The following is a 21948-nucleotide window of genomic DNA, read 5'->3' as shown; positions in this document are numbered from 1 at the left end:
TCTCTCCCTGTGGGAAGGGGTGGACTGGCGCTTCCGGACCTGAGGAGATACAACATAGCCTGCCCCTTCTTAGGCACTTGGTGGACTGGATTAAGAACACTCAGTTTTATACGCCTGTCACTCTTGAGCAGCAGTTGATGGCTCCTATTCACTTGATGTACTATCTTCATGCTAAGCACCCACACCGGATTTTTCCCACCAGGACTCATCCTCTCCTACGCTCCATGAGACAATGTTTGCAATGGTTGTGCAAACGCATGCATTTGCTTTTTACCTCCACGATTCTGTTGCCCTTATGGGGTAATCGAGACCTGGATCCTGATGCATCCAAACTATATTTATAGTGCTGGAGTGCTCTTGGACTATGCTATGTGCAAGATGTGGTGTCAGAGGAGGGTGTGCGTCGTTCTTTCCAGGATCTACAGGCAGCGGGTCTCTGGGAGGCTCGGGATTGGCTTTTCTACCACCAGGTGTCTCATTATATCCACTCTTTGGATGCTGCTACTTTGAATGAAGACAGGGCGGATGTGGTGTGTGAGACTCTGACTTTGTCCTGCCTGACTCGGGTTAGCTTATTCTTTCATCAAGTTAGTTTGGGCTGCTTTGCGACACCTTGGGATCCTGAGGTGGTGGCAACTGTGTGGAATCAGAATTTCTCCCCGTCTGAACGTATCACGGGCCCCGGAGTTCGTCTTCTTATGAAACATCTTCCTCAGATGACTCGTTCTGTGTTACTGCAGAAGCAACAGTTCAAGTTTCTATTGCAGCTGCATGTCTCCCCATTCCAGGCCTGTGTTTCTGGGTATGCCTCTCATGCTCAGTGTCCTCGGTGCCAGTCCACTCCTGCAGGCTTGCTTCACATGTTTCGGTCTTGTGACCACATTCAAACAGTCTGGTCTTTTGTAGCAATGTACCTGCAGTCTGCTCTGCGCAAGCAGATTCTTTTGAGAACAGACGTTCTGCTCTTTTCTCAGGGGGTTCATTTGGGTTTGTCTAGAGGGGGCAACATGTTATTGTAAAAGGCCTCTTTGTTGGCTCGGAAGTGTATCCTTCTGTTGTGGCATCAAGCTGAAGTGCCGACCCTTACTATGTGGAGAAATGAATTGTTTACTATGTTGAAATTTGAATATCTGGATTTTCGGAGGGGAGGTACTGGGCCCTTGAGGAAATTTAGGAGAATATGGGCTCCTGTTTGGGAGGGATTGTTCCCTAGAGCTCGAAGTTCTTTATTGAACTTTTGACACTGGAGTGCGGTGGTGGGTGGGGGGGGGGGGTTGGTTTCTGTGGGTCTTCATGAAGGATTGACGTGAAAGACCCGATTGTTCTTGCTATTTCTCTTGTTAGTGGTTGTTGGTTTGTTCTGGCTTGTTTTTCTATATCTGAAAAAATGATTTAAAAACAAACAAACAAACAAACAAAAACAATGCTCTGGAAAGATTGGAAGAGAGCATCCACCACTGAAGTGATTGTCAAAGAGAAGAGGTGGCTGTAATGTGTTGCGAAAGTGGGTTGAGAGCCTTCAACCACTGAGTAGCCAGAGACCATTGAGGGATCAGTAGGTGATGCCTAGCAAAAGGAGTCACGTGGACTGTAGATGCCATGTGTCCCAGAAAAACTTTCATGCGTCTTGCTGAGAGCGATCAAAGCTGAACAACTTGATGACAAAGTTGGATAAGAGTGCCCTGATGCCCTTGAGGCAGAAATGTCCTGAGTTGTATTGTGTCGAGTAGAGCTCCTATAAACTGGAGCTTCTGAGATGGTTGAAGTTGTGATTTGGGGAAGTTTCTCTTGAACCTCAAATTCTGAAGAAACAGTATGGTCTGATGTTTTGCTATGAGCACACCTTGAGACAAAGGATTCTTGATGAGCCAGTCGTCCAGATAGGGAAATGCTTGAAGGCCCTGAGACCTCAAGGCCGCTGCCACTACCGCAAGGCACTTGGTGAAAACCCTGGGAAAGGATGCCAGGTTAAAAGGTAGAACCTTGTATTGATAGTGGTGATGTGCCATTTGAAATCTGAGGAACTTCCTAGATACTGGATGAATTGGAATGTGAGTGTAAGCTTCCTTAAAATCTAGAGAGCACAGCCAATCGTTGCGATCTAAGAGGGGATACAGACATGTCAGACCCAACATTCGAAACTTTTGACAAGAAATTTGTTGAAAGCCCTGAGATCTAATATCGGTCGAAGACCTCCCATCTTCTTCAGGACAAGGAAATAGTGGGAGTAAAAACCCTTGTTCTGCTGGTCCAGAGGAACCTTCTCGATGGCATTGAGAAGTAGTGAATTGATCTCCTGAAGAAGGAAAGACTGGAGAGGGTTTGAAGCAGACTCTCCTGGAGGATGATCTGGAGGGATGGTGAGAAAATGAAGAGAGAGTACTCTCTCAAATGATATTGAGAACCCAGAGATCGGAGGTGATCAACTGCCAACGATGAAAATAAAGTTGAAGACGACCTCCAATTGGCAGAGGGAGAGGAAGAGAAATTGAAACTATGCTCTCGAGTAAATGGTCAAAAAGACTGAGTGGATTTAGAAGAAGCAGATACCTGACGTTTCTGAGTGCATTGCTGCATGTGTTTCTTCTGCTGTGGTCAGGAAGTAGCAGATGGCTTTGTCGGAAAATGCCTCTGATAGGAAGAAGAGGGCTTATAGGGTCTGGTAGTGGATAGCTTGAGTTTAGGTTTAAGCAAGGAATCCCAAGCTTTTGAGTGGCATTCTGAATTGAGTCCCCAAACAGTTCATCCCTGAGACGAGAATATTGGCCAACTGATCTTGGAGGTTAACATCCATATCAGCAATTCTTAGCCATGCCAATCTCCTCACGGCTACAGACAAAGAAGAAGCCCTGGAAGATAATTCAAAGACATCATACGCAGACTGCACCATGTGTTGTCTTAACTGGGTAAGGGTGCTAGTTATGAATTCTGTCTTCCGGTGAGATGGAAAATATCTCTGAAATTTAGGCAGTTGTTTAACCAGGTGTTTCATGTAACATGTGAAGTAGAAGTTGTAATTGATGACACAATTTGCCAACATGGAGTTTTGGTAAAGACATCTACCAAACCTGGTGGGACTTAGGTGTAAACATTAGATGGGGTAGAGTTTTTTTTTAGTGTGGACTCCACCACTAAAGACTGATGAGACAGTTGAGGTTTGTCAAATCCAAGAATGGGAATAATCCTGTAGAGAAAGTTGATGAGGGGGTTGCCGATTGGGGTGGGGTCCGCGTTGCCGATCGATGCTGGAGGGGCCCATCGCCGTTTGGAAAAAACAATGTTGTTGCCTTCCTTCATCAGGCCCCCCTGACATTTTTGGGCCCTAGGCACATGCCTACTTGGCCTATTGGTTAATCCTGCCCTGACCTCAGGGATAAGTTGTTAAACTTCTGAGTGGGTGGACAGATTAGGAGGGAGAGAGAATGGCTGATCAGTCTTTTTTTTCTTTTACTGTCTCTACTCAGACTTGACAGGAAAAATGACACTAAATCAATGAGCTGCGCAATTACTGCTACGATTTTAAGGCAGTAGTAATTTGCATGCTCAATGATTATACACAGTTGAGTCACATTATTATGACCACTGCGCCTACACCTTGACGTCAGGGACAAACAGTCAATGAACAAATGCACATGTCGTGCCACCATGTGAGTTGACGGACAATTTTAGAGTGATTGCACTCTAAGAACTTGGAAAGTTCTAGTAGGCCGCACCGCGCACGCGCGAGTGCCTTCCCGCCCGACAGAGGCGCGCGGTCCCCAGTTAGGATAAGCCAGCTAAGAAGCCAACCCGGGGAGGTGGGTGGGATGCAAGAATATCTGCCTGCTGTCCCTGGATAACACCTGTTACGGTAAGTAACTGTGCTTTATCCCAGGACAAGCAGGCAGCATATTCTTGACTGATGGGTGACCTCCAAGCTAACAAAAAGAGGGATGGAGGGAAGGTTGGCCATTAGGAAAACAAATTTTGCAAAACAGATTGGCCGAAGTGTCCATCCCGTCTGGAAAATGCATCCAGACAATAATGAGATGTAAAAGTATGAACTGAGGACCAAGTGGCAGCCCTGCAGATTTCCTCAATAGGAGTGGAACGGAGGAAAGCTACAGATGCTGCCATAGCTCGGACTCTATGGGCCGTGACAGAACCTTCCAGTGTCAGTCCGGTCTGAGCATAACAGAATGAAATGCACGCTGCCAGCCAATTAGACAACGTACGTTTAGAAACAGGACGTCCCAATTTATTCGGATCAAAGGACAGAAAGAGTTGGGGAGCTGATCTGTGGGGTTTCGTACGCTCTAAATAGTAAGCTAGAGCCCGCTTACAGTCCAAAGTATGCAGAGCCTGTTCTCCAGAATGAGAGTGAGGTTTCGGAAAGAAGACAGGCAGGACAATGGATTGGTTGAGATGGAACTCAGAGACAACCTTAGGGAGAAACTTTGGATGTGTACGTAGAACTACCTTATCATGATGAAAGACTGTGAAAGGTGGGTCAGAAACTAGTGCATGGAGCTCACTGACCCTCCTGGCAGAGGTGAGCGCAATAAGGAAAAGTACCTTCCAAGTGAGAAACTTGAAAGTGGCAGCAGCCAAAGGTTCAAATGGAGGCTTCATTAAAGCGGAGAGAACCACATTAAGATCCCAGATCACAGGAGGTGCTTTAATAGGTGGTTTTACATTGAAAAGACCTCGCATGAATCTGGTGACCAGGGGATGAGCTGAAAGGAGTTTTCCATGGACTGGCTCATGAAAAGCAGCAATAGCACTGAGATGGACTCTGATGGATGTAGATTTGAGGCCAGACTCAGACAGAGAAAGTAGATAATCCAACAATGTCTCCACTGCAAGGGACGTGGGATTATGATGATGAAAAAGACACCAAGAAGAAAACCGTGTCCACTTCTGATGATAACATTGTAGAGTGGTTGGCTTCCTGGAAGCATCCAGAATAGAACGAACGGGCTGAGACAGAAGAGAATCATATGAAGTCAGCCCGAGAGATACCAAGCTGTCAGGTGTAGAGACTGGAGGTTGGGATGTAGAAGGGTCTCTTGATGCTGCGTAAGCAGAGAAGGAAATAGTGGAAGCAGAAAGGGTTCTCTGGAACTGAGTTGAAGTAGAAGGGAGAACCAATGTTGTCTGGGCCACCGTGGAGCAATCAGAATCATGGTGGCTCGTTCCCTCTTGAGCTTGAACAAGGTTCGTAACATGAGCGGCAGAGGAGGGAAAGCATACAGGAACAGATTGGACCAATCCAGAAGAAAAGCGTCCGCTGCCAGACGGTGAGGAGAGTAGAGTCTGGAGCAGAATAGGGGCAGCTGGTGATTGTGAGGAGCTGCAAAGAGGTCTATCTGAGGAGTGCCCCACTGAGCGAAGATGGACTGTAGAGTTACAGGATCGAGTGTCCACTCGTGAGGTTGGAGAATTCTGCTGAGCTTGTCCGCTAAGGAATTCTGTTCTCCCTGAATGTAGATAGCTTTCAGGAATAGTTGGTGATCTGTGGCCCAAGCCCAAATCTTCTGGGCTTCCTGGCACAAGAGGCAAGAGCCTGTCCCACCCTGCTTGTTGATGTAGTACATCGCAACTTGATTGTCTGTACACAGCAGGAGGACCTGAGGAAAGAGAAGATGTTGGAAGGCTTTGAGGGCATAAAACATCGCTCTGAGTTCCAGGAAATTGATGTGATGTTTCATTTCCTGGGCTGTCCAAAGCCCTTGAGTTTGGAATTCGTTCAAATGAGCTCCCCAGGCATAAGGGGAGGCGTCGGTGGTAATGACAAGTTGATGAGGAGGTAGATGAAACAGAAGACCTCTGGAGAGATTTGAGGATATCAACCACCATTGTAGAGACTGACGAAGAGATGATGTCACAGATATGTGTCGTGAGCAAGGATCCGTCGCTTGGGACCACTGGGTAGCAAGGGTCCATTGAGGAGTGCGCAGGTGAAGACGTGCGAGAGGTGTGACATGAACTGTGGAGGCCATGTGACCCAAGAGTACCATCATTTGCTTGGCAGAGATGGAACGTTGTGGAAGCACCTGCTGACATAGAGATTGAAGAGTTTGAAGACGGTTGGATGGCAGGAATGCTCTCATGAGGACTGTGTCCAGTACCGCTCCAATGAATTGAAGTCTCTGAGTGGGGATGAGATGAGATTTGGGTAGATTGATCTCGAACCCCAGAAGTTGTAGAAACAGGATGGTTTGGTTGGTGGCCAGGAGCACTGTTTGAGATGAATTTGCCTTGATTAACCAATCGTCCAGATAAGGAAAGACTTGAAGGTGGTGAGAGCGTAGAAAGGCAGCCACCACAATGAGACATTTGGTGAACACCCTTGGAGAGGAGGCAAGACCGAATGGTAGCACCTTGTATTGATAATGACAGCGATTGATCATGAAGCGGAGATACTGTCTGGAGGTCAGATTGACCGGTATGTGAGTGTATGCTTCTTTGAGATCGAGGGAGCATAGCCAGTCGTCTAGATTGAGAAGAGGGTAAAGAGTGGCCAGAGAAAGCATCTTGAATTTTTCCTTGACTAAACATTTGTTGAGATCGCGAAGATCTAGGATTGGTCTGAGATCTCCTGTTTTTTTGGGAACTAGAAAGTAACGGGAGTAGAATCCCTGTCCCTGCTGATCTAGAGGAACTTCCTCTATAGCGTTTAGGAGAAGGGATTGAACCTCCAGAAGAAGGAGGGCAGACTGAGGAGTGTTCAAAGCAGACTCTTTTGGCAGGCTTTGAGCTGGAAGGGTCTGAAAGTTGAGAGAGTAGCCGTGGTGGATGATGTTGAGGACCCATTGGTCTGAAGTGATAACCTCCCACCGGCTGAGGAAAAGAGAGAGACGACCACCTATAGGTTGAGGTAGGTGGGTAGAAATTGGAACACTGGCTATGCTTTGGAGAATGCAGTCAAAAGGGCTGTGTCGATTTTTGTTGTGGAGGTGGCTTCACAGGTTGCTGCTGCTGTGGCCTGGGAGGCTGACGTTGCTGCTGGCGTTGACGCCTGGGTTGCTGGGAAGCTGCTGGCAGTGGGCGAGCTGCATAGCGTCGTTGATAAGCCGATTGCTGTCTGAAAGGCCTAGTCTGAGGAGGCTTTTTCTTGGTTTTGAGCAGGGTATCCCAGCGTGTTTCGTGGGCAGAGAGCTTTTGAGTGGTCGAGTCCATGGATTCTCCAAAGAGCTCATCCCCCAGACATGGGGCATTGGCTAACCGATCTTGATGATTAACATCAAGCTCGGATACCCGAAGCCAGGCAAGGCGATGCATGGCCACAGACATTGCAGTTGCTCTGGAGGTAAGTTCGAAAGTGTCGTAAATTGACCGAACCATGAACTTACGTAGCTGGAATAGAGAAGACGAGCAGTGATGAAAAGCTTGCTGCTTGCGCTGAGGAAGGTACTTTTCAAACGAAGCCATGGTGGTAAGGAGATGCTTGAGATAAAAAGAAAAATGAAAAGCATAATTACCAGATCTGTTAGCGAGCATAGCATTCTGGTATAATCTCTTACCGAATTTGTCCATGGCTTTACCTTCTCTGCCAGGAGGGACAGAAGCATATACACTAGTCCCTGCAGACTTTTTAAGCGTAGATTCCACCAGCAGAGATTCATGGGGAAGCTGTGGCTTATCAAATCCAGGAATAGGGATTACTTTGTATAATGAATCCAATTTGCGGGGAGCTCCTGGAATAGTTAAAGGAGTCTCTAGGTTTTTATAGAAAGTTTCCCTCAAGATATCATGAAGAGGGAGTTTCAAAAATTCCTTTGGAGGCTGGTCAAAATCAAGAGCATCTAAAAAGGCTTTAGACTTTTTAGATTCAGCCTCCAAAGGAATGGATAGAGAGGTACACATGTCTTTCAAAAAAGAAGTGAAAGATGTGGAGTCCTGTTGAGAGGATGGATCAGGTACAGCAGGCTCATCCTCATCTGAAGAACATTCACCTTCAGACAGAAAGGGCTCTTCAGAGTCACCCCACAGATCAGGGTCCCTGATATGGGAACTACGGTCTCGGGACTCTGGGGTGGATGGTTCTAAGTGTCGGGATTTGCGTACCGACTTACCCGACCTCATCGACACGGTACCAGGCGATGTTATTGGTTGCACCGGTGCCGAAGTCTGTACCGATTGATGTTGGGCTCTCGGCTCCGGAGCAAGAACAGGCATCGATATCGATGAGGCCGAGTGGACCGTACCGAAACAGATGCTGCCGATAATAGAGGTTGGTCTACCACCGGTACCGGTGGTTCAGATCGGACCGGCACCGGAAGGTTCGGTGCCAATAGAGCAGGAAGGAGTTGTTGTAACTGCTCCTTTAGTTGCACTTGGAGGACGGCGGCAATGCGCTCATCCAAAGAGGGCACCGGTACTGCTTTTTTCTTTTGTGGTACCTGCGGTGCCGCTCGACGCCCCGAAGATGAAGAGCCCGAGGTCGAGGGACTCACTTCAATCGGGGCGGAGCGCTTCCGCTGGTGTTTCACGGTCGGCAGAACTGGGCTCGCTGCAATAGAGACTGGAGGACGCTCCAGCGGGGAAGGCTTCTTAGCCGGCTTACTTGGGTGCGACGCCGGTGTGGTATCACGCGGCGTCGAAGAAGTAGGTGCCGAATGTGAAGGTGCCGATGCCGGTGTCGATGGAACGGGATCGGACATCTTGGCACCGAAAAGTAATCGCTGTTGTATCTGGCGATTTTTCAGAGTACGTTTCTTTAACGTGGCACAGCGGGTGCAGGTGGAAGCCTGATGCTCAGGACCCAAACACTGTAGGCACCAGTTGTGTGGGTCCGTGAGAGATATAGGTCGAGCACACCGCTGGCACTTTTTAAAACCCGGTTGAGGGGGCATGAAAGGAAAAACGGCTTCCGCCAAATCGAAGGCCGAGGCCTCGATGGTGGCAGTAGGCCCCGCCGGGGAAAAACCAAACTGAAGAAAAATTAAAAGTTTTTTTTTTCAAAAATGAAATAAAAGAAAAAAGGGCAATAGAGCCAAAAAGAGTTTACGCGAGCGGGAAGGCAAGAAGAAAAAGTTTCAACAGCCGTTGAAAAAACGCGTCTTCTTAGCTCCGCGGAAACTAAGAAACTAAGAAACTGGGGACCGCGCGCCTCTGTCGGGCGGGAAGGCACTCGCGCGTGCGGCCTACTAGAACTTTCCAAGTTCTTAGAGTGCAATCACTCTAAAATTGTCCGTACCGGGGCTCCGTCAGTGCCGTCACCCATCAGTCAAGAATATGCTGCCTGCTTGTCCTGGGATAAAACAGTGAATGGCCTTGTCTCCACAGTTAAGGGAGTGAACGCGCGTGGTCACCGATCGCGCTCCCTCCTTCTGTACTGATAGCTGCCGCCCAAGCTTCTCCCTCCATGCTCCTTACCTTTGCGGCAGGTAATTTCTCTAAATTTGCTTCCCACGAGCAGCTGGAGCATTGAAATTGCATGTGGCTGCCGTAAAGGTCATCTCTGATGCAACTGGAAGTTGCATCAGAGACATTTCCTGCAGCCACATGCAACTTCAATGCCCCAGCTGCTAATAGGAAGCAAATTTAGAAATTGATGCTCTGAAGGTAAGGGGCAGGGAGGGAGAAAGGGAGGAAAGGTGGGGTGGAGAAGAACAAACGCTGAAGGGAACTGGGGAAGGTGGGGTGCGGAGGAACAGACCCTGAAGGGAACTGGGGAAGGAGGGGTGGGGAGGAACAAACTCTGAAGGGAACTGGGGAAGGTGGGATAGATAGGAACAGACGCTGAAGGGAAATGTGGAAGAGAGAGAAAGCAATGTTACTTACCGTAACAGTTGTTATCCAGGGACAGCAGGCAGCTATTCTCACTAGTGGGTGATGTCATCAGACAGAGCCCCGGTACGGACGTCTCACAAGCACGTGTTGCTTGTAGAAACTTAAAGTTTCTAGATGCCCGCACCGCGCATGCGCCGGTGCCTTCCTACCCGGAGATCCGGGCGTGTCTCCTCAGTTCAGGTAGCTAGCCTGAGAAGCCAACCCAGGGGAGGTGGGTGGGACGTGAGAATAGCTGCCTGCTGTCCCTGGATAACAACTGTTACGGTAAGTAACATTGCTTTATCCCAGGACAAGCAGGCAGGTATTCTCACTAGTGGGTGACCTCCAAGCTAACCTCAGTGGGATGGAGGGGGAGTTGGCGACTTAAGAGAATAAATTTTTCAATACTGTTTGGCCAAACTGTCCATCCCGTCTGGAGAGGGTATCCAGACAATAGTGTGAGGTGAATGTGTGAACCGAGGACCAGGTGGCAGCCTTGCAAATTTCCTCGATTGGTGTTGATCTGAGGAATGCTACTGAGGCTGCCATTGCTCTGACCTTATGGGCTGTGACCTTACAAGGAAGTGATAATCCAGCCTGGGCATAGCAGAAAGAGATACAAGCCGCCATCCAATTAGAGATGGTGCGCTTTGATATGGGTCTTCCCAGCTTATTAGGATCGAAGGAGACAAAAAGTTGAGGAGTGGATCTGTGTGGCTTGGTGCGATCCAGGTAGAAAGCCAAGGCACGTTTGCAGTCTAGAGTGTGAAGGGCTGATTCTCCGTGGTGAGAATGAGGCTTAGGGAAGAATACTGGAAGTACAATGGATTGGTTGAGATGAAATTCGGAGACCACCTTAGGCAGGAATTTCGGGTGAGTGCGGAGGACCACCTTGTCATGGTGGAATACTGTGAATGGTGGGTCTGCCATCAATGCCTGGAGTTCGCTGACTCTGCGAGCGGACGTAAGGGCTACAAGGAAAAGCACTTTCCAGGTGAGATACTTCAGAGGGGCCCTGTTGAGTGGTTCAAACGGGGGCTTCATGAGGTGGGAAAGGACTACATTGAGGTCCCAAACCACTGGGGGTGGTTTGAGAGGAGGGTTAACATGGAAGAGTCCTTTCATAAATCTGGCGACCACCGGATGGGCCGAGAGGGGTTTCCCTTGTAGAGGCTGGTGGAACGCCGCAATAGCGCTCAGGTGGACTCGTATGGATGTGGACTTGAGCCCAGATTGAGATAGGTGTAGGAGATAGTCCAGCACGGAGGATAAGGAAGCTCGCTGAGGTTCCTTTGACTTAGAAACACACCATGAGGAGAATCTGGTCCATTTCTGGGAGTAGCATTGTCGAGTGGCGGGCTTCCTGGAAGCTTCCAAGACCTCCCTCACTTCTTGTGAGAATTGGTGAGGGGTTACGTTGAGAGGAACCAAGCTGTCAGGTGGAGAGACTGCAGGTTGGGATGAAGTAGTGATCCTTGATGTTGAGTAAGTAGTGAAGGAAACACTGGAAGTGGTACTGGTTCCCTGCTGCTGAGTTGGAGTAGGAGGGAGAACCAAGGTTGTCTGGGCCACCGAGGAGCTATTAGAATCATGGTGGCCCGTTCGAGTTTCAGCTTGACCAGAGTCTTCTGGATCAGCGGGAATGGTGGGAACGCATATAGAAATCGTTTCCCCCAGTTCAGTAGAAAAGCATCTGCCTCGAGGCGATGAGGAGTGTAAATCCTGGAGCAAAACTGAGGCAGTTTGGCGTTGTGGGGAGCCGCAAAGAGGTCTATCTGAGGCGTCCCCCATTGCGTGAAGATTTGGTGAAGGGGGCTGGAATGGAGAGTCCATTCGTGCGGTTGTAGCAGACGGCTTAGTTTGTCTGCTAAGACGTTGTTCTCCCCCTGGATGTATACTGCTCTGAGTAGGGTGTTGTGGCGCACCGCCCAGTCCCAGACTCGTAGAGCTTCCTGGCAAAGGAGGGCCGAGCCCGTGCCTCCTTGCTTGTTGATATAATACATGGCGGCCTGATTGTCTGTGCGAATGAGGATTCCCATGTCGTGGAGTAGGTGTTGGAAAGCTTGGAGCGCATTGAAGATGGCTCTGAGTTCCAGTAGATTGATTTGGTGTAGTCTCTCCGCATTGGTCCAGAATCCTTGGGTGCGGAGACCCTCCAGATGGGCCCCCCATGCGTAATTCGACGAATCGGTCGTGAGGACTTTCTGATGGGGGGGAGAGTGCATCAGCAAACCTCTGGATAGATTCGAAGAGGTCATCCACCAAAGTAGAGACTGCCGAAGAGCAGGTGTGACTAAGATGCGTTTGGATAGTGGATCGGATGTCTGATTCCACTGTGATGCCAGGGTCCACTGGGGGATCCTGAGGTGGAGTCTGGCAAAGGGTGTCACATGTACTGTGGAGGCCATATGGCCCAGGAGCACCATCAGTTGTCTCGCCGGTAGGGTTTGGCGAGTCGACACCGACTGGTAGAGATGAAGAAGAGACTCCATGCGTTGCCGAGGTAGGAATGCTCGGAGTCGGGTGGTGTCCAGGACCGCTCCGATGAAGGGGAGGGACTGGGTGGGTTGTAGATGAGACTTGGAGAAGTTGATCTCGAAGCCCAAATTCTGGAGGAAGTAGGTTGTAGCCACGGCCGCCGAAGTGACCTCTGGGGCTGATGGGGCCTTGATGAGCCAGTCGTCGAGGTATGGGAATACCTGTAGACCCCTGTCCCGGAGTGCTGCGGCCACTACCACCAGGCACTTTGTGAAGACTCTGGGGGACGAAGATAGGCCGAATGGTAGCACTCGATACTGTAGGTGCAGATTTCCCACCCGAAATCTGAGGAACTTTCGGGAGGCCGGGTGAATGGGGATGTGAGTGTAGGCCTCCTTGAGATCCAGGGAGCATAACCAGTCGTTCTGCTCGAGGAGGGGGTATAGAGAAGCCAAAGTCAGCATGCGAAACTTCTCTTTGACCAGGAACTTGTTGAGGGCCCGAAGGTCTAAAATGGGTCGCAGGTCGCCCGTTTTCTTCGGGACGAGGAAGTACCGGGAGTAAAACCCTCGGTTCAATTGGTCTGACGGGACCGGCTCGACAGCCCGAAGCTGGAGTAAGGTTTGGACTTCCTGAAGAAGAAGGGCGGTCTGCGTCGAGCTTGAAGGATACTCTCTTGGGGGATGGTCCGGGGGGACCCGGTGGAATTGAAGAGAGTATCCTTCTCTTATGATGGTGAGGACCCATAGGTCCGTAGTTATGGCCTCCCATCGATGGTAGAAAAGATGGAGGCGGCCCCCTATGGGAGAGGCCGAGGTTATGCTCCCGGGGGGGGCGTCAAAAGGGCTGGGGGGCCTTAGGTACGGCCGGTGGCTGAGGTTTTTGCTGAGACTTCTGGGGAGGTTGTCTCTTCGCAGGCTGCCTCGCAGCAGGCGTTTGTCTGGGTATGTAACGCCGCTGGTAAATCAGGGGTGGCCTGGAAGGTCGAGACTGTTGAGGTTTGGGTTTGGGCCGCAGGATGGATTGAAAGGATTTTTCATGATCCGACAGCTTCTTGGTAACAGTTTCGATAGACTCATCGAACAGGTCAGCTCCAGCACATGGTACGTTGGCGAGTCTGTCCTGAAGGTTGGGATCCATATCGATGGTACGGAGCCATGCCAGGCGACGCATCGCTACCGCGCTTGCGGCGGCGCGTGCCGAGAGTTCGAATGCATCGAAGGAGGATTGCATCAGCTGGAGGCGTAATTGGGAGAGAGAGGCTACCACTTCCTCGAACTCGAATCGAGCTTGGTTGTCTATGAACGGAGTGAACTTGCGGAGCACCGGCAAGAAGAACTCCAAATAGGAAGAGAAAAAGAAGTTGTAGTTTAGCACCCGTGACGCCATCATGGAGTTTTGGTAGAATTTTCTACCAAATTTGTCCATCGTTCTCCCCTCTCGGCCCGGCGGTACAGAGGCGTAGACCTGGGAGGGATGAGAGCGTTTTAGGGAGGACTCGACCAGCAGGGATTGGTGGGAGAGTTGGGGGCCCTCGAACCCTTTATGGTGCACGATGCGGTATCGAGCATCGAGTTTGCTGGGAATCGCCGGTATGGAGTACGGTGTTTCGAAACACTGCATGAAGGTCTGATCCAGCAATTTATGCAGGGGGAGCCGAAGCGACTCCGTTGGGGGGTTAGGTAAATGCATGGTGTCCAGATACTCTTTGGAGTATCGGGAGCCCGTGTCAAGGGTCACATCCAGATCATCCGCCATTTGTCGGAGGAATGATGAGAAGGACAATTGTTCCGCCAGCGTCGGTCTGTGGGACGGGCTGGCGGAGGAGGAGGCCTCCAGGTCCGTGGACATCGGGGAGTGACAAGGAGAATCGGGCACCGGTGTCTCCTCGTACTCTGGGCCCCTCGGAGGGGACGCCTCTGATGAGGAGTATCCCCTACGTTGCAGTTTTTTCTGCGGTGACACTTCCGAATAGCGTGAGGAGTGCCAGGATGAGTGTCTCGATCGGTGCCCGTCTCGGTGGCGGGACGGGGATCGGGATCGTCTGTGCATCGCATGGTCTCCCGAGGTCCCCAAGTGGATAGGGCTGGAAGCAGTGGATCGCCACTGGGTTTGCGATGCGGGTTCCTGCGATGCTACCCAAGTCTGGTAAGGAGTACGGAGGAACTCTTCCTGACTATGCCCAGGGCTTCGAGTATCGATCGAAGGTCTGGTCCCATGTTGGCGCGGAGGCGTAATGGGTTCTAATGGCGGCATGTCGGTAAGCGAGGCTTGCCGCGTGGGTATCGCCGCCCTCCCTCGTTCGTCCTCGTCGGTTGTCGAGGTCGAACGGTGTGGGGGAGGGGGAGGGGGCGGACCGCCCCTTTGGACCGGTACCGGGAGGTCACCCTGTATGGCAGCGATGAGCCCGGGTCCGATGGTCTGCATGAGCTCAACGAATTGAGCTTCCAGCACGGACCGTAGCGAAGCCGATAGGGAGGGATCCGCACCGAAAGGGGGTCCTCCTGCACGGGCATCGCGCTCCTTCGAGGTCGAGTGCTTCTGCTTAGTAGCTTTCGGCACTTTGATGACCATTGGTGGCACTGTGGAAGGAAGAGGTACCTGAACCGAGGAGACCAGGGCAGGCACCGACGTCGAGCTCGTGGATGGTGTCGGGGCGAGCGATGCCGGTTTCACCGCACACGATGCAGGAGGAGTCGATGCCGGTTTCGCCCGCACCGGGGAGGTATCAGATGAAGTGGAGGCTGAGGGATCCTTAGCTGCATCCATCTTGAACATCGATTCCCACAATAGGCAACGCCGCTTGAAAGAGCGTGCCGTAAGGGTAGAGCAAGGCCCGCACGATTTCGGGATGTGGTCAGGGCCCAAACACTGCAAACAGCGCCAGTGAGGGTCCGTGAGTGAAATCGCGCGTTGGCACTTGCTGCACTTTTTAAAACCGGTGATTGGCCGGGACATAGGCCGGAAAATCTCTGCCGCGAGGTCGAAGCCCGTGGGCCTGAGCCACGTGGCCGGCCCGTTCGACCCGCCGGAGGAAATAATCTTCTCCTTTTTTTTTTTTGAAAAAGAAAAAGAACTGTTAAAGTAATTAAAAGAAACGAAAACGAAAACGCGGACAAGGAAGGCAAATTTAACTGAATTCAGCTAGCGCATGAAGAAGTTGAACTTCTCAGCTCCGCGGAAAAGAAAGAACTGAGGAGACACGCCCGGATCTCCGGGTAGGAAGGCACCGGCGCATGCGCGGTGCGGGCATCTAGAAACTTTAAGTTTCTACAAGCAACACGTGCTTGTGAGACGTCCGTACCGGGGCTCTGTCTGATGACATCACCCACTAGTGAGAATACCTGCCTGCTTGTCCTGGGATAATTCCAGACTATGGGGGTAGTGGAGGGACGAAGATAGGTGGCAGACCAATTAGGGTGGGAGTGGAGGGAAAGATGGAAGGGAGAGGTACAGTAACAGAGCATATGGAAGAGACAGAAAAGGCAGACAGTGGATGGAAGGAAATGAATGAGGAGAAGATAAGGAAAGCAGAAACCAGACAACAAAGGTAGGAAAAAGCCTTGCCAGCTGAACATCTCTTTCTCTAGTTTAGCAGCCAGAACTTTGATTTATAAGGAAGGAATAAGCTAAATATTGCAGTACTGAGGCTTGTATGGATGCTGCGGGGACAGTAGTTGCGGGGACAAGGATGGGGCGGGGACAGTGATCGCTGGGACGGGGCAGGGATAGGGTCAGGGGTTGCGGGGACGGGGCAGTAGCTGCTCCCCTCTCTCTCTCCTTCCCCACTTCCATGCAGTGTCTGCTCCCCCCTCCCCCTCTCCCCTTCCCATTTCCTTTCAGTGTCTGTTCCTTTATAGTTTATGTAGTTTATTAAAATTTGATTAAACGCTTTACATAAAATTTCAAAGCGTTGTACAATAAAATCTAAAATAAAAAAAACTAATACCGTAAAGGACAGATTGACTTGGGGGGAGGGTATAACAAAAGGATAGAAGGGAAAAATTAGAATTCTAAAGAAAAATAGAAACAAAGAATAAAAACAGAAGGGTAGGATGGGGATATATTTTTTAAAAATAATTTAAAAGGCATGGGATAAATCAATCGTAAGCATCTTTAAAAAGAAAGCATTTTAGACTACTCTTAAATTTATCCAGACTTTGTTCTGCTCTTAAATATAAAGGAAGTGAGTACCAAATTGAAGGTGCCGTTACCGAACAGATATGCACAGTGAGTGCCAATTATTTTTAGTGAAGGGACATGAAGAGTCCCCTCTCTTTCCACTTCCCTTCAGCGTCTGTTCCCCTCTCTCCCCTCCCCGCATCCATCGTCTGCTGCTCCCTATCTCCCCTCTTCCATGTGGCGCTCCCTCCTTTCTCTCTCCTTACCCACTTCCATGCAGCATCTGCTCCCACCTCTCTCCTCCCCATTTCCCTTCAGTGTCAGTTCCTCTCTCTTCTTCCCCTCTCTTTCCACTTCTGTTCAGCATCTGTTCCCCTCTCTCCCCTCCCTGCTCCCTCCTCTCCATTTCCCTTTGGTGTCAATTCCTCTCTCCCTTCCCCTTCGGTGCCACTCGACCTCTTCCCCTCGCCAGGCCATCTTCCTCCTTTCCTGTCATCTTCCTGGGCACTTTTTAGAATAGAGGCTCTCTCTCTCCGAGCGGCCCGGACGCCATTGCTTTCTCACAGGTTGCGTGCGACTGCCCTGAGACTTCTACTCTGACATGAGCTGCTCAGGCGGAAACAGGAAGTTGCGTCAGAGAAGTTTTGGGGCAGTCGCGCGTAACCTGTGAGAAGGCTATGGCGGCCAGGACGCCTGGAGAAAATCTCAATTCTGAAAAGCGCCCATGAAGGTGATGGGAAGGGAGGGAGATGACCCGACAAGGGGAAGAGATGCCCAGACCTCAGCGATTGGGAGAGGCTGCTGGATTGCAAGGAAGGCTGCTAACCGGGAGGGGTGGGAAGTGAGGCAATGTACAGCAGATACTTTACTGCAGGGATAAGGCCTTTCACCGCTCCATGGGGCGATGAATGGCCTTGTCCCTGTACCTGTGGCTATCAATCTTTTTTTCGCCCCTTTCCTGTGGGTTACCCGAGGGTAACAGTCACCGTGTCATTCTCTAGTAGAGACCACATGGGACCTCATGCAGGGTGATGCAAGAAAATCTGCTTTGCAAACATCTGCTAATGCAAGAGCATCAATCCACATATTTAGACCATCTGGCAGGACAATAAGGAAGAATGGAAAATCATTAGGTAACAGCAGACGCTGCTTGGGGAATGACTGTTTGAGATCACTTCCCACTCTTTCTCTTATGATTCTTTTTTTTTTTTAATTCTTTATTCATTTTTACAACTTACAAGTGCTTCAGATAATGACATTTGAATTTGGATATATCACGTGATTTTCTATCGTAATCAACTTAATTTAATGAAATTTAACCCCCTCCCTCCCATCCCTATCATAAAATATGCAATCACGTATACCATAAAATATGTTCTTTCCTATTAATAAAAGACCAAAAAACCTCCCCCACCCCCTTATTTATAATTATATTATTAAGGGAAAAATGTTATCTACTCATTACAATAATCTGTTAATGGCCCCCAAACCTCTTGAAATTTACTAAAATTTCCTTTCTGTGTGGTTAATGTTCTTTCCATTTTATATATACGACACAAAGAATTCCACCAAAAACTGTAGTTCAGTCTACTCCAATTTTTCCAATTAAATGTAATCTGTTGTATGGCGACTCCTGTCATAATTAATGAGCTTATTATTTTTTTGAAGATATTTGACTCTTTGCCCTCATTGACATGCCAAATAATATAGTATCATATGATAAAGCCACCGGATTTTCTAACAAACAATTTATTTGGTTCCATTATTGATTTCCAAAAAGCCAAAATGAATGGACAATAGAATAATAAATGATCTAAAGTCCCTGCTTCGAGATGACAATGCCAGCATCTATTAGACTTAGCTATCTAATTTTTGTAAACGAACAGGGGTCCAGAATGCTCTATGTAACAGAAAAAAACAGGTTTGTCTCATAGATGCAGATACTGGTCATCTCATCCTCCAAGATCAAATTCGTGGCCATGAAAAAAGGAAGATATAAAAAAAGGGGTACTGCTGAACTTACTCTCAGTGGCTGCAGATGGCAGCAGCGCCACAGCACTGGTGACAGCACTGGCCAGCTCATTCAAGCTATTGCTCTCACTGGTTGGGTCATTGAGACTGTCAGCAGGTACTAGGGCTTCTGTAGGCAAGTGATGCTGTTGTTGCTGGAGCTGAAGCTGAAGTTGTTGCTGCTGATGCTGTGCCTCCTGAAGCTGCTGCTGTTGCTGCACCAGGGCTGCCAGTTCCTGCTGAGTCAGGACAATGGGAATGGCCGTGGGCTGCCCCAGTTCTGCTTGAGCCACATCTGAAGTGTCCATGGGCTCTCCGCTAGCTGCTGAAGTGAAAACAAATAGAACAGTTAATAGATTTCTCTCAACTGGGGAAAAGCATTAATCCTGATCCTTTAAAAGTAAACTGCTTTGGTTATTCCACAAAAGGTGGTATATCAAGTCTCTAGAGTCAGAAGTGGTACCGGAGGACTGGTGAAGGGCAGATGCGGTCCCTCTCCACAAAAGTGGAAGTAAGGAAGAAGTAGAGAATTACAGGCCAGTAAGTTTGACTTCTGTGGTAAGCAAATTAATGGAAACACTTTTAAAACAAAGAATGGTCAAGTTTCTGGAATCCTGTGGATTACAGGACCAGAGGTAACATGGATTCACTAGAGGAAAGTCTTGTCAGACAAATCTGATCAATTTCCTTTACTGGGTGACTAGAGAATTGGATAGAGGATGTGCGCTAGATGTAGTGTATTTAGATTTTAGCAAAGCCTTTGACAGACGTCTAATAAATAAACTGAGTGCCCTCGGGATGGGTCCCAAAGTGACTGGCTGGGTCAAGAACTGGTTGAATGGAAGGCGACAGAGGGTAGTGATCAATGGAGATCGCTCTGAGGAAAGGGATGTGACCAGCGGTGTGCCTCAAGGTTCTATTCTTGGGCCTGTTCTTTTAACATTTTTATAAACGATATTGCTGAAGGGTTGTTGGGTAAGATTTGCCTCTTTGCGGATGATACGACAGAAGAGCGGGTGTGATTGTATGTGATGATCCTGAGGTGGCCAAACAGGTTGAAAAGGTGACAGCGAAAGCTAGAAAGATGCTAGGTTGCATAGGGAGAGGTATGACTAGTAGGAAAAAGGAGCAATTGATGCCCCTGTATAAGACTTTGGTGAAACCTCATTTAGAATATTCTGAAGACCGCACCTTCAAAAAGATATAAAAAGGATGGGGTCGGTCCAGAGGAAGGCTACTAAAATGGTATGTGGTCTTCATCATAAGGCATATGGGACAGACTTAAAGATCTCAATCTGTATACTTTGGAGGAAATGTGGGAGAGGGGAGATATGATAGAGACGTTTAAATGCCTACGTAATGTAAATGCGCATGAGTCGAATCTCTTTAATTTGAAAGGAAACTCTACAATGAGAGGGCATAGGATGAAGTTAAGAAGTGATAGGCTCTGGAGTAATCTAAGGAAATACTTTTTTACAGAAAGGGTAGTAGATGCATGGAGCAGTCTCTCAGAAGAGGTGGTGGAGACAGAGACTTTGTCTGAATTCAAAAGGGCCTGGGATAGGCACGTGGGATCTCTTGGAGAAAGAGATAATGGTTACTGTGGATGGGCAGACTAGATGGGCCATTTGGCCTTTACCTGCCATCATGTTTCTATAACACTTGACTTCTGCAAAATACATAAACACTAAGCACTAGAAGCATAAGCAATCCTGCTTTCTATGTTTCAGTGGAAAATTAAAAAGGGGACATTAGATTGTACCTGCTAATTTGCTTTCCTTTAGTTCCTCTAGACTGGCACAGATGGGTTATGCACTTCTACAGTAGATGGAGACTGAGAACACACTGAGTTTCAAGTAACCCTATAAGTAGGCTGTGCAGTCCCATGAAAGTCAGTCTACGAATAGCAAAGCAGAGCCCCAAAAGAGGAGAGAGAATCAGAGAAAAGACGACCTCCTATAAGAACATTCCACTCCAACATCAGTGTCCATAAGACAACCACCCAGCACTCCTGTGCAGCTGCTGCCAAACTGACAATTATCAATATAGCCCAAAACAAACCCAGAGACAGACTGCTGCTACATGCTCTAGTTTTGTTTCTTTCTATTAACAAAGATGGAAAGAAGAGCAAACAACAGTCAGTACTGGTTAAAAGGTGAAGTGAAGGCTGGTCAAAAGAACATCCTTCAAAGAATGGAAAAGGATCCAAATGAAGAAAATAAGAAGCAACAAACACTGGCAAGTTAGTTGCAAAACATTAATAAAGGCAGCTAAAAGAGAATATGAAGAGAAACTTGCTATAGAAGCAAAAACTCACAGTAACAACATATCCAGGTACATCAGAAACAGAAAGCATGTGAGGTAATTCATGGGCACAATAAAACAGGGGAACCAATTCCACAAAAATCGAACAAGCAAGAGCAAAGTGGAAATGTCCAATCAGAATGGTGCACAAAAAGCACAGTTACTTACCGTAACAGGTGTTATCCAGGGACAGCAGGCAGATATTCTTTACGCATGGGTGACGTCACCGACGGAGCCCACGGTACGGACCTTTTTACTAGAAAGTTCTAGTTGGCCGCACCGCGCGTGCGCGAGTGCCTTCCCGCCCGACGGAGGAGAGCGTGGTCCCCAGTTAGTATAAGCCAGCTAAGAAGCCAACCCGGGGAGGAGGGTGGGACGTAAGAATATCTGCCTGCTGTCCCTGGATAACACCTGTTACGGTAAGTAACTGTGCTTTATCCCAGGACAAGCAGGCAGCATATTCTTTACGCATGGGTGACCTCCAAGCTAACAAAGAGGGAGGAGGGATGGTTGGCCATCATGAAAATAAATTCTGAAGTACAGATTGGCCGAAGTGCCCATCCCGTCTGGAGAAAGCATCCAGACAGTAGTGAGTAGTGAATGTGTGAACTGAGGACCAGGTGGCCGCCTTGCAGATTTCCTCAATGGGTGTGGAACGGAGGAAAGCAACAGAAGCGGCCATAGCTCTTACCCTGTGGGCCGTGACAGCGCCGTCTAGTGACAGACCGGCCCGAGCGTAACAGAACGCGATGCAAGCTGCAAGCCAGTTGGATAGCGTCCGTTTAGAGACCGGTCGACCCAAACGATTTGGGTCGAAGGTCAGGAAGAGCTGAGGGGACAAGCGGTGAGCCCTTGTACGATCAAGATAGTAAGCCAGGGCACGCTTGCAGTCAAGACTGTGCAATGCCTGTTCTCCGGGATGTGAATGAGGTTTCGGAAAGAAAACAGGCAACACAATGGACTGGTTGAGGTGAAAAGCTGAGACCACCTTTGGAAGGAATTTTGGATGGGTGCGCAGAACCACCTTGTCATGGTGAAAAATAGTGAACGGTGGATCGGCAACCAGTGCATGAAGCTCACTAACCCTCCTGGCAGAGGTGATGGCAATGAGGAAAAGAACCTTCCATGTCAGAAATTTGAGCGAAGTTGTGGCAAGCGGCTCAAAGGGAGGTTTCATGAGGGCAGATAAAACCACATTCAGGTCCCAGACGACCGGAGGAGGCTTCAGAGGTGGTTTGATGTTGAAGAGGCCCCTCATGAATCGGGAAACCAGAGGGT

General features: G+C 49.1%; 1 protein-coding gene across 5 annotated transcripts in view; it reads right to left on the bottom strand.

The window, feature by feature from the left end:
- Positions 1–21948, bottom strand: part of HCFC1 (host cell factor C1) — a 432893-nt gene that overhangs the window by 80227 nt on the left and 330718 nt on the right. For 4 of the 5 annotated variants that reach the window (XM_033922416.1, XM_033922394.1, XM_033922424.1 and 1 more), the window contains one exon: positions 18380–18691. In XM_033922416.1, coding sequence (XP_033778307.1) covers positions 18380–18691 — 312 coding nt within the window. The remainder of the gene's footprint in view (positions 1–18379; positions 18692–21948) is intronic. The other variant, XM_033922407.1, reaches the window with a different exon arrangement.

The sequence above is a fragment of the Geotrypetes seraphini genome, chromosome 1 (assembly GCF_902459505.1).
Source record: "Geotrypetes seraphini chromosome 1, aGeoSer1.1, whole genome shotgun sequence".
NCBI classification, from domain to species: Eukaryota; Metazoa; Chordata; class Amphibia; order Gymnophiona; family Dermophiidae; genus Geotrypetes; species Geotrypetes seraphini.
Note: the sequence above shows the minus strand (reverse complement) of the source record. Positions and strands in the feature narration are given on the sequence as shown.